General features: G+C 36.3%; 1 protein-coding gene across 1 annotated transcript; it reads left to right on the forward strand.

Annotated features, from left to right (window-relative positions):
• Positions 1–1,800: 1,800 nt before the first annotated feature.
• On the forward strand, positions 1,801–12,046 carry LOC306879335 (fibroblast growth factor receptor substrate 2-like). The gene is made up of 8 exons (XM_079432180.1): positions 1,801–2,046; positions 4,629–4,753; positions 4,899–4,987; positions 5,126–5,312; positions 6,256–6,417; positions 7,160–7,281; positions 8,295–9,203; positions 10,362–12,046. The coding sequence occupies exons 3-8, from the start codon at positions 4,922–4,924 to the stop codon at positions 10,788–10,790; spliced, it is 1,875 nt and encodes a 624-aa protein (XP_079288306.1). The 5' UTR covers positions 1,801–2,046; positions 4,629–4,753; positions 4,899–4,921; the 3' UTR covers positions 10,791–12,046.
• The last annotated feature ends 429 nt before the right edge of the window (positions 12,047–12,475 follow it).

The following is a 12,475-nucleotide window of genomic DNA, read 5'->3' on the forward strand; positions in this document are numbered from 1 at the left end:
AAGTCAATGCAAATTGCCATTCACAACTCATTTTACTTCCATAATGTGAGACTCATTCAATATATCGGAAATGGATTGGATTGTGAAAGCATGTGATCTGGCCACAATAAGGGATCGCGTTCCATGTAAAACAAACTTATTCTACCCCACCTCTAACTTCAATTTGATCAAACTTGCTGTTATGTTGCCCTTTACAGGCTGACAGACATGTAATTGATACCTGAAGCTGATGTATCCATTAACTCTAGTTGTATGCTGTGTCTGAGAAGGATTTACAAAGATTTACACTCTGGGTTCATTTCATAATTATATATTATCAGCCTCAGTAAACAATGATCTGAGGTTGAAAAGGATATGCCATAAGACTGACGTACAACCTCAGGTTACTTTACCATAAATAAGAAAAGCGGTCAGAAAATATTTTTAAATATCAGATATATGTGACCCTGGACCAAAAGAACAGTCTTTAGTCGCTGGGGTATATTTGTAGTAATACCCAACAATAAAAAAAAAATTATTTTATGCCAAAAATCATTAGGATATTAGGTAAAGATCATGTTCCATGAAGATATTTTATAAATGTCCTACCAAAAATCTCAAAACTTAATTTTTGATTAGTAGCCTAATATGCATTGCTAAGAACTTCATTTGGACAACTTTAAAGGCGATTTTCTCAATATTTTGATTTTTTTGCATCCTCAGATTCCAGATTTCCAAATAGTTTGTAAATATAGTATCTCAGCTAAATATTGTCCTATCCTAAAAAACCATACATCAATGGTTCAGTTGTTTATTCACTTATTTATTCAGTGTATGATGTATAAATCTCAATTTAAAAAAAATGACTGGTTTTGTGGACTTAAGTGTCAATTTTTCGAAATTGAGATTTATACATCATCTGAAAGCTGAATAAATAAGCTTTCCACTGATGTATGGTTAGTTAGACAATATTTGGCCGAGATACAGCTATTTGAAAATCTTGAATCTGAGGATGCAAAAAAATCCAAATATTGAGAAAATCGCCTTTAAAGTTGTCCAAATGAAGTTCTTAGCAATGCATATTACTAATCAAAAATGAAGTTTTTATATATTTACGCTAAGAAATTTATAAAATATCTTCATGGAACATGATCTTTACTTAATATCCTAATGATTTTTGCCATAAAAGAAAAATCGATCATTTTGACCCATACAATATATTTTTGGCTATTGCTACAAATATACCCCAGCGACTTAAGACTGGTTTTGTGGTCCAGGGTCATGTTCACAAATATGATCTATTTGTGAAAAAGACGATTCATGGTACAATATCTTATTTTAGCACAAAATATTTTTGGTATTTGTTTTATTTTTTAATATATGAAACAGATGAATATAAAAAGGTAGTTTCTAAAAGCTAAGTGTTAAAAAAGATTTAGCTTTTTATACCACCTAGTGCATGCTAATTTTTTGGCTCACATGCAGATGCTCTGAGTTCAACGTTTTCCACATTCATGCAGCTGAATTTCTATTCTTCTTCAATAAACTCTAACAGTTGCACATAACCTAAGGAATGAACATAGCACAGTTACAGACGATTCAGAAATAAAGTTTTAGCCATTTCCCTAATCGTAAAACACCTGTTTGCGAGAATGCCGAACGCATTAAACCAATGGGAACTGGATTTGTGTCTAAAATGACAGCAAGGTGGATTTAAATAGAGCTGCTGCCAACACGTCATCGTGTGATGCTCAAACACATTCACACCTCATCTTCTGGTCCTCCAGCATATTCTACCTTCTTGTCGCTCCAGCAGCCCTCGTTGTCTGCCTGAACTCTCACCCTGGTGGTCGGGAAATGTCAAAGAGAGGCCCGTGCCGCAGCAAGGGGGCGTTACGGGGAAAAAAACAATTGGCTTTATTGTTATATTTTCACGCAATTCGCCTTTTCGTAGTCTTGCCACTAGAATAAGCATCAAAAACGACCAGCACGCCGCCCGCCAAGTCCGTGGACTGCTGTTCGCATCCTTCATCTGTCTCGTCTCGTATTGCAATCATTGCCAAACATGTGAGTAGCAACCGCAGCTGAATTGTTCTGCAGTAGCCTAAACGTGTTTTGATGCTGCTGGTACAGCGCGAGCTCGATCGCATCCTGCTCTCATTCATCTCATTAGTTTGCGTGAATGTGCTGTGTTTGATACACAATAGTTACTAGCATCCAGCTGCATACGGTCAGTGGTAGTGTAACACTAACGTTGATACAAAGACTGGAACATAGTGAGCCATCTCATTGAACGCCGCAAGTGTTGCTTTTACACTGGTTCGATTTCTACTTTGCTTTTCTGTCGTAGCAATAGAAAAGCTAGTCCTGCAGATTTGTGCTGCATTTATCCGGTTTTTCGACTGTTTCTCGGCGGTGATGCGCTACAAGACGTTCAAGTTGCATCCTTTGGTCACTCAGTGTCTATTCGAGAGACCTGCTGCACGAGATTTGGATGTAAGATTCTGGGTTTTTGCATGAACTGCAGACAAAAATAACAAATTTTCCAGGTGCCAAACGCGTCTGGTCTTGCACGACAGACTTCAGAGAATCAAATGTGGATTTCAGGTTCGACTGTGTGAACTGCTGTGTGAGGCACGAGACGTTGTGTGACCTGATGTTATGAACTGATATGCTCATATTGATATTGACATATCAGTATCCAAAAGAGAGAACATGTTACATTATTTATCAATCTATTATTTCCCTTTTCTGTCTACATGGCACATATACTGTTTATGTTAATTGGGGTGTATGTGGAAAGCAACTTTATGACAGGGCCTTCATGTGCATTGCAAACTTTATGAATGAATTGCACATGAATGGGACTGAAGGGTCTGGCACACTTTAAAAAATGCTGACATCTTCCACCATTAACCTTATTGCATTTAATCATGCATGCTTCATTTTACTGAGTTATGCTGCTGTTTTGAAATGCTCATGATGCTATATTAATCAACGTGGACACTGGATTATTAATTTTGAGTCCGGTTAATGTTGATGTTAATATTAGACATGAAAAAGACAACAGGTAGGCTATAATTATTCAATTATTCAGTTTATTTCATATTATTATCATTATTTCGTGTCTATAGTAGTTAATACTTGAGAAATTTCCTTTAACATAACTTTGGCATTCGAACGTAGTAATATAGACTTTGATTTGAGTTGACATTTCTATGGAAGTCATTGTTATGAAACTACTGCTATTTAAAAATCACATGAAACACACTTGTCATTAAAGGTTTTCTTTTAGTTTTAATTTTAGCAGAAGTAAACTGCTTTTTCTTTTTATGACAAAAAAAAAACCTGGTTTTAAAACAAGTGTGCAGAAAATCAGAGCATTGCGAGAATTTTGATGTGGTCCAGCATGTTCTCGAATGGAGGATCCACAAAAATTTGAAATGATTTTCTGATGAACTGCTGTGTTGATCAGAGCTTTCGAAGTTGCACTACTTGTAGTTGCAGAAATTGTACTTTGGTTTTTAATTGATAGACCCAAACATTTACAGTTTTATAGGGTTTTATTTTAAGCGATGAACACAACACATATTCAAAAATCCATGTTTTAAACATTATGCAAGAATAACAGGCACTTGTTTAATGTAAGAAGACCATACATCTTTAATGTCATTCATTTTGACAGGACCTGGTAGAAATGAAATAATGATTCAATTCAGGAAAGTGTCTAAAATCATGTTTATAGGAACAGAGATTCTATTAGAGGGGAGTTAGTGGGCTTTCCACACTTAGAGAAAGTAAATACACCTGTTGGAATTTTGTCTGTGGGTTTTAATATAATGCATCCTTACAGTACCTTAACTGATTTAATACATAAATACAGCAATGCATAAATATGGTCTGTATAGAGGTATTTGTGTAGTTTTTGTTTAGATAGATTCATAGTATTTCGTATTAACACAAAATCTGAATAAATAATACAGATACAAAAAATCTAACTTTTTGTAGCAGGATCATGCACTTAAAAGTTTAATTTTTCGGCATTTTCTGTGTTTCTACGTGCCAGCATAATTTTTATGTTAAAGGCATAGTTCACCCAAAAAATGAAAATTCTGTCATGATTTATTCACCCTCATGTTGTTTCAAATCTGTATGAATTTCTTTTTTCCATTGAACACAAAAGAAGATATTTTGAAGAATGTTAGTAACCAAACAGCTGATAGCCATTGACTTCCATGGTACCATGGTATTTTTTCCCATACTGTGGAAGTCAATGGCTACAAGCAACTGTGTGGTTACAATCTTCAAAATATCTTAAGGGAGAGTAAATTATTTGATATTGGAATAGCACAGAACTGATAGCTTTTTTTTTTTCCTGAAGCCACCTGAAATATGAGTTAGTTGTGGTTATCGGTTATTTAGACCGTATCTGTGCACATCTTATAGGCTGAAGGTGAAACCATAAGTTGTAAGCTGATTCCACTTGAGAATAAGGTTCCCAGTATAAAGTAATTACATTTTATTTATCCACTGGGAGACAGAGCAACTTCATTCCCTCTGTCTTAATCACAGCTCGGGCATTTTTGAAAAAGAGGACAGTATACTCAAAGGATTGTACATCAAGTCCTTTCTTTTTCTCTGCTTCATAGGAGAAATGAAACATTTGTGCACTGGGACTGGATGCTCTTACCAGCACACCCCACCTCCGCCATGACACCCAGCAGAGGATTCTGGGATTGACACAAGCATCACTCCCACTGATGGCCTGGACCAGGTGAGCATATAAGTGTACCTTTTTTGTCTCTTCATGCATTACCTATTTTTTTTACATAAATAAAACAATTCAAAATATTTAGCTTTTTAATTTTTAGTTGTCTCCATATAGTCTGCAATATCTGACCCGTTTGTCCCTGTTTAAGGTTTCAGCTGGCCTGCTGAAGCTATGGGGAGCTGCTGGAGCTGTCTATACAGAGACACTATCCGAGACAACCATCTCAACAAATTCAAGGTGCTTTTCACAAGACACATTATGATAAAAAACAAACCTTAAAAAGCACTGTCAGTAAATATTAACATTTGAGAATAGTTACTTGGTTCACATAGTAGAGCACTGTTTGATTCTGTGATAACCTGTTATGTCTGACAGGTGACTAATGTGGACGATGAGGGAAATGCGTTGGGCTCAGGAACCATGGAGCTCACACAGACAGAGCTCATTCTGCACTCACGAAAACGTGATGCTATCCGGTGGCCATACCTTTGTCTGCGTCGATACGGTTACGATTCCAATCTCTTCTCTTTCGAGAGTGGCCGTCGTTGTCAGACAGGACAAGGTAAGATGATTCTTTCTTCTACTTTATGCAGATGTAAGACTAAATTGTGTGTCAAGCAAATATCGAAACCTTCTGTGAACCCTTACATTTGCTCGTTAGTAGGGATATCGGTGCGTGGTTGATTTGGCTCCTTAAAGGGATAGTTCACCCAAAAATAAAAATTCTGTCATAATTTACTCACCCTCATGTCATTCCAAACCCATAAGAGCCATAAGGTTAATCTTTGAAACACAAATTAGGATATTTTTTAATAAAACCTGAGAGGTTTCTGTCCCTCTGAAACCTGAAAGTTCAGGTAACCAAAGCTTTAAAGATTGAAAAAAGGCATAAAGTAAATGATGTAAAGCAAATCCATATGAATCAAATGACGTTTGTGAAGAGATACAATTGCTTTATGTGATTGAATTTAGGCTTTTATTTACATCTAAACAATGATTGCACACAAAACATACACAGCAAATACGGAAGCTTGTGCCATTGGGGTTTGTTCTATGAATAAAAAAAGGGAAATAAAAGGCTAAATTAAATCTGTTCATCATATTAAGTGATCATATCTCATCACAAGATTTGAATTACATCACTCAATTCATATGGTTTAACCTTTTCAGATCTTTTAAGATTTGGTTTCCTGGACATTCAATGCAGGGACAAACCACTCGGCTTTCATTACAGATATATTCATTTTCTAATAGAATGACATGAGGATCAGTCAATTCTGACACAATTAAAATTTTTGGGTGAACTACCCCTTTAATTTAATGTAGTAATGTTATAGATATTTCTTAATTAAGTCAGTTAAATGCTATCATCCTAATTTAGATTTTGTGTGCTCATATATTTTTGTGCCTTCCCCCATGCATGAAAGTAAAACTCCACCTATGCATTTACCCCCCCCCCCCTGTTTTCTGTTTCTGTTTTCCTGTTTTCATGTATGTTTTGACAGGGATCTTTGCATTCAAGTGCTCTCGTGCAGAGGAGATCTTCAACCTGCTGCAGGAGTTGATGCAATGTAATAGCATCAATGTAGTGGAGGAGCCCATGATCATGACCCGGCCCGGGCATGCGCCAGAGATGGACATGCCTCGAACTCCACAGACACCTAATAGTGAGCGGGAATATCTACTCACTTGAACACACAGGGTTTCATATTTACATATTTGTGTAAAACAAGACTAATCACTTGATCAGTCTTTACTGTTTTAATAGGGATAAACAAGTTAATTATAATGTCACGTCAATGGCATTGCTTTTTTTAGCAGTAGAAAACGTGCATGCACATTTAATCACCTTGCCAGGTATTTACATATTTTCACACTCCATTCATTAAATGTCTCTCATAACTTTATTTTTATTTTCAAGTGTGCTGGGAAACATTGACATTTCTGTAAATGTACAGTAGTCAAATAACATTGACATTAAGATTTTTATAACCTTTATGTAACTAGTCACCATTTTAGCTTTTTGCAATTCAAGTTTGTTTGTATAGCGGTTTCAGAATATGTGTTGTTTCAAAGCAGCATTACAGAGCGTGCTTGTTTCAATGTTACTTAAAAAGTCTTGAGATGTAAGAAATGAGTTTTAAAGCGTAGCTATTCACTGTAGGTATGCGTAATTGTTATAAAGACCCCATAGAAACAAAATTGTTTAGTGTATTTTAGTCATCATTTGGCTTTTGTTAGACATTGACCATTGAGGTCATAGGCAAAATAGACCAAAAAATATGATGACTAATTTCATACGTTATTATTGACATATATCTTGCCCACATATCAACAGAACTTAACTTACAGGAGGAAGACCTAAATGTCACCTGCTTATGTGTACTGTGCTTTGGTCGGTTTCTGTAGCCCCTGGATTCCCGATGCAGGGTTTTCCTAATGGATACCCAGGATACCCAATCAGTGCAGACTCATCGCAGCCCTCTCTCACCAACGACCACAGACACAGCCTCATGGGACTGGATGACCAAGTGAGAACAAACACCTGCCTGTGCACACATTCAGTAGCCACAAAAAGTATCTGGACACTCAAGCAGCATTGTATTTGATAGATAAACAGAAAACAATAATGCTAGACCTTTTCTCAAAACATAACTTATTTTATTAATTTTTGCAACCGTTTAAAGGGATAGTTCACCCAAAAATGGGAATTGTCATCATTATTTCATTATGTTCCAAACCTGTAAACATGTATTTTCTTTAGATATTTTAAAGGGTGTTTTTATCCAAAAAAGAAAGCCATTGGGGTCCAAAACAACATTGGTCCAACATGATAATAAATAATGTCAGATTTGTCATTTTTGAGTGAACTAACCCTGATTTTAGTGGATGCTTGAGGTCAGTTTTCCTTAAGTTCACACAGGGGCTCTAGCAGAATAACCACATGTTTAGGTTCATCACATTCAAATTCATAACATTAACTGTAACGTTCCACTAACATTTAAAACCTCACAGCTTCTAACAAATTTTTTTTTTAAATGACACTTGATTTGATGTTGTGTTATCTAATGCAATGACATTAATATGCTCAAGTGTGTCTTAAAAGGATAGTTCACCCAAAAATGAAAATTAACCAAAAATTACATCAGAAGACAAAAGACAAAGACAAATTAGCTGTAAAGTCCTTAGCCAATGTATTAGAAACACTCACACAGTGTTTCATTCATTTAATGCCAAGGTAAAAAAACACAAAGTATAGTGTCATAAATCTACATAATAATTTTTTTTAATGAAAACATAGAAAATCCTTTAGATTTACAATATTATTATTTGTGGAAACACATCATCAGAATCTATTATAAGAGTCCATTTACAATTGGACAGTTCAGATCCTGTGCTTCACACACATGCAGCATAATTTGGAACAATATAGCATCTTTTTTAAGGTGTTAAAATGTTCATAATGCAAAATCTAGGTAAATAGTAATATGTGCTGTCATTTACTTAAACATCAGTTTAACTAACTTTTCTTATTTGTTTCCAGACCCATACGTATGTGAATACAGTGGGCATGGAAACTGACCTCTCAAGCCGCCACTTTGTCCACTCCCTGCCGGAAGTGCGGCCCACCACCTACCCAGAAACCTCAACTACCACCATACGTGGGGGCCCAGGCCAGCCCAGCATGCACTGCTGCCCACTGGACGACCCTCACAAAGACCCTCAGGTCTTCCTCCAGTCTGGAGCCCAGGAGGTGAAGTTCATGTTGGGTCCGACTCCAGCACAGCGCCACATGATGGAAAGAGAGAGAGACCGCCACGTCACTCACCCTCTTCGAGCACCAGACGGCAGCTCCGAAACAGAAGGAGAGGAGACTCCGTCTGTACACATGTGCAACACACACTCTTACCACCATTGCCATCATCTAATGCACCGACACCCTAGCATGGAGCATTGCCCAGAAAGCCAGTTAACGTACGAGAATATCAACGGACTCCGAGGGACACGTAGGCAAAGGCTTAGTCCGAGCACTGTGTCTCAGTCTCAGTCTTTGGGCTCCAGTAGCAGTAGCAGCACCACTGGTGATTCCCGCACACACACACATCCGCACTCCCTTCCGCTCACACACACGCATGCTTCCTCGCTGCCTCCGCAGGGATACGGCTGTGACCGGGGAATGGTGGTCGGTGGTCATCGGCGCACCGCGTTACTCAACTATGAGAACCTTCCGTCGCTCCCCCCGGTTTGGGAATACCGTGCACTTCAGCGTGAGGAAGAAGAGGATCAGGATGAAGACGAGGATGAGGACGAGTATGAGGAGGAAGAGGAAGAAGAATATGATGAGTATGAGTATTCTGAAGGGCCCGCAACCCCAAACGGATACCACCAGGAGAGTGGCGGCGGTGGTGGGATTCATCGCGATGCCCTGCAGAACTACGTCAACACTGAACAGGTGTGTCAACAATAGCATGGGCAAATACATGTAAAAAATATGACAAATCTAATTCCAGGGTAATATCAGGGAATTGTAAAATACTGATTTCCAGGCCTGGAAAGTTATATGAATAAGTTAAATGATATAAATGTGTATGTGTGTGTGTGTGTATATATATATATATATATATATATATATATATATATATATATATATATATATATATATATATATATATATATACTGTAAGTAAAAAATTTAATAAAATGCAACAAATATATTTTTATAAATAAATATTTAGATTTTAAATATATATTTATATAGATATTTATATGAATATCGAATATACATGAAATAAAATGTCAATCAAAAATAACAAAAAAAATGCAAATAAAATATAATAAATATATTTTATTATAAAAAATTGTAATAAAAAGTAAATAATAATAATATAAATGTCAGGGAATATCTAGAGGGAATATTTATTTATATAGTTATGCTGAGCTCTAATGATTTATTTGGCTAGTTATTGCTCTTTGAAAGTTCTGTATGAAAGTATTTTTTGTCATGAAAAATCATTGGTCAAAATTATACAAAATAAATTAAAAAAGTAAAATCTGTGGAATTTCAAGAGTGAATATATATTTTATAGTTATGCTTAGCATTAAATTATTATGATATTGCTTTGAGTGCAGTGTGTGAAAAATAATATTTAAAATGATTTTTAGAAAATCAGTTGTAGAAAGTGTGGAATCCCTGTCACTTCTAAAACAAAAGCACAAATCTAGTTCAAGGAAATATCATGGAATTGTAAAACAGTCATTTCCAGGCCTGGACAGTCATATAAATTACAAAGTGACATAAATTACATGTCACATTTCACTAAAATATAATAAATGTGAAAATTAAATATAATAAATTAATTTTATAATAATTGTAAAATAACTATATAGTCAAGTTTGTATAGAGTGAAAGGAAAATGTATAGAGTGAGTATATACTTTTATAATTATGCTTGGCTCCAAAACAATGTAATTGGATAGGTATTGCTCTTTTAAGGGTTCAATTTGTATTAAATAATTTTTTTTAAATCCAGTAATCATAGAAAGTAATTGGTCAATGGAAACCCTGTGACATGTAACACTGTAATATATACTTACATGCAAATTCTTAACAGCTACAGCCTTCAACACGTCTCCGTCACGCTTGCCCTCCCCACCCTCACCCACCTGAGAGGGCCAACCGGGTTTTCAACTTCGACTTCAGACGTCAGCGAGCGGGACGTGGCAGCACCACCTGCGAGCAGTACAGCCGTCACCCGCCTCCTCCTCCCTCTCGCCAGCTCAACTACATCCAGGTGGACCTGGAGGGTGAGCCCTCTGGTTGCTCGGGACACGGAGGAGGGGCTCCGGTACCACAGAGACCTCCTCCCCTCAAACGTGGCATGGCTGCCGCCGCAGCGGCTCCGTCCTCCCGCCGTGGAGAATGCTACGCCGTGATCGACCTAAAGAAGACAGCAGCCATGTCCAACCTACAGAAGGCTCTCCCTCGGGATGACGGCACCTCACGGAAGACACGCCACAACAGTACCGACTTGCCTCTGTGAGAGGAAAAAAGAGAGTTATAGGTATGACAGGAATAAAAATGAGGGAAAATGTTCAGGAAAGAAAGAGTTTTGGTGGTATTTTCCTCCCACCATTATAGTGAAGCTTCTATTTTCTCATTTTCTACACTCATACCAACTGCTGCTTGATGAAATAGTAACTCCATTGAGCCGAACACTGAGCATTTTATTTATTTATTTCTCACATGTTGTGTGGGAAGGTTGGGAGATGATAGCTAACTACTCATTACCGTGGTTTTAGGTTTCTGTCTGGGCTTCGGGCCAAAGAGTTTGGTTCAGAAAAAATACTTCATTCAGGAAACAATCTGCAGTGTTTCTAAGAGTATTAAGTTTTGTTTTGTTTGTTTGTGTTTTATATTTGTCATTTATGGTTTGTTGATTTAAAGGGATAGTTCACCCAAGAAAAAAAAAAAGAAGAAAAAGAAAGACAGCAGCCTGCTAGATAACTAAAATATCATATATAGAATAGATGATTTTTAGGTGAACTATTTCTTTACTTTTCAGTAAGGCAGCGTAGTTTTTTGACACTTGAGCAGAACAGACTTGAAACCACCATAAGTGTTTCATTACCACATGTAAGATAATTTCATAATTACCAAAATAGTTCAAGTTTCTTCTGTAACTAACTGAAGACAAGATCTTCGTCATGATAAAGATACTCCAGCAGTCTCTCTCATTGTCTGTTTCAGTTCCCATATGTAGCTATTTGGAGGCTGCAATGAGGATGAAGAGAGCTAATTGTTCAATATTTAAATGCCTCTTGATTCTCCTATCCTCAGGAATTGATTCAGTCAATTCAGTTTGCACTTATAGTTCTCAAATTGTAACTGAGCCTCCCGTTATTTCATAATTTCCCACTAATTTATTGGAAATTAAAGTTTACACAATTAAAAGTAATTAATCAGAACATGATCCATAGTATCTCTTTGGGTTTGTGGTGTTTTGAAATGGAGAATTCTGTGTTTCCAAGTGCTCTGTTTTGAGTGCTAAGATCCAGACTTTGGCTCAGCAAAACACATGGAAAGGGAGGATAATTCTGATATAGAAATGGGCTTATTTTGTTCAGTATCTGCTCAAGCTTTTGCTCTTAGCACCATTGATAGTCATTTTTTACTTTGCTTTTTTGTTTTCTTCTCAGAACACGGTCAGATATTGTTTTTAATTTTCCCAGAAATTGAAAGGAAAGAGCAATTTAAAGCAGATAATTGCATTGAAAATAAGTAATAAATATTTTGAAGTAAAAAAGAAAAGAAAAAATAGTAAAAATAGTTAAAAGTAAGATACAAAGAAAAAAACGGCTATTCTCACATCCCCAGTGACAATATACCTGAGAGTGACAATTCTCTGTGAATCCGAGAGAGTATTTATGTACATCTATGTTTTGTAAAGCTACGTAAAGCACCATATGCATATTCAGAGGTAAGAATGTTAATTATTTTTTATATCTTAAAAAATATGCCAGGAATCATGAGGCAAAACATATTTATTTAATTTAGAATTATTTATCTATTTAGCTGTCTGTTTGTTTATTTATTAATTTATTGTTCTGTATTTGAATTATTCGTAAAGTAGATAACATGTTGTTAGATTAGTCGTTTTAGAGATACCAAAGGTGGCATGGGAAACCACAGAATCTACCTTGGTATTATTTAATGTCTTTTTTAAAC

Source organism: Barbus barbus (assembly GCF_936440315.1).
Source record: "Barbus barbus genome assembly, chromosome: 13".
Lineage (NCBI taxonomy): Eukaryota > Metazoa > Chordata > Actinopteri > Cypriniformes > Cyprinidae > Barbus > Barbus barbus.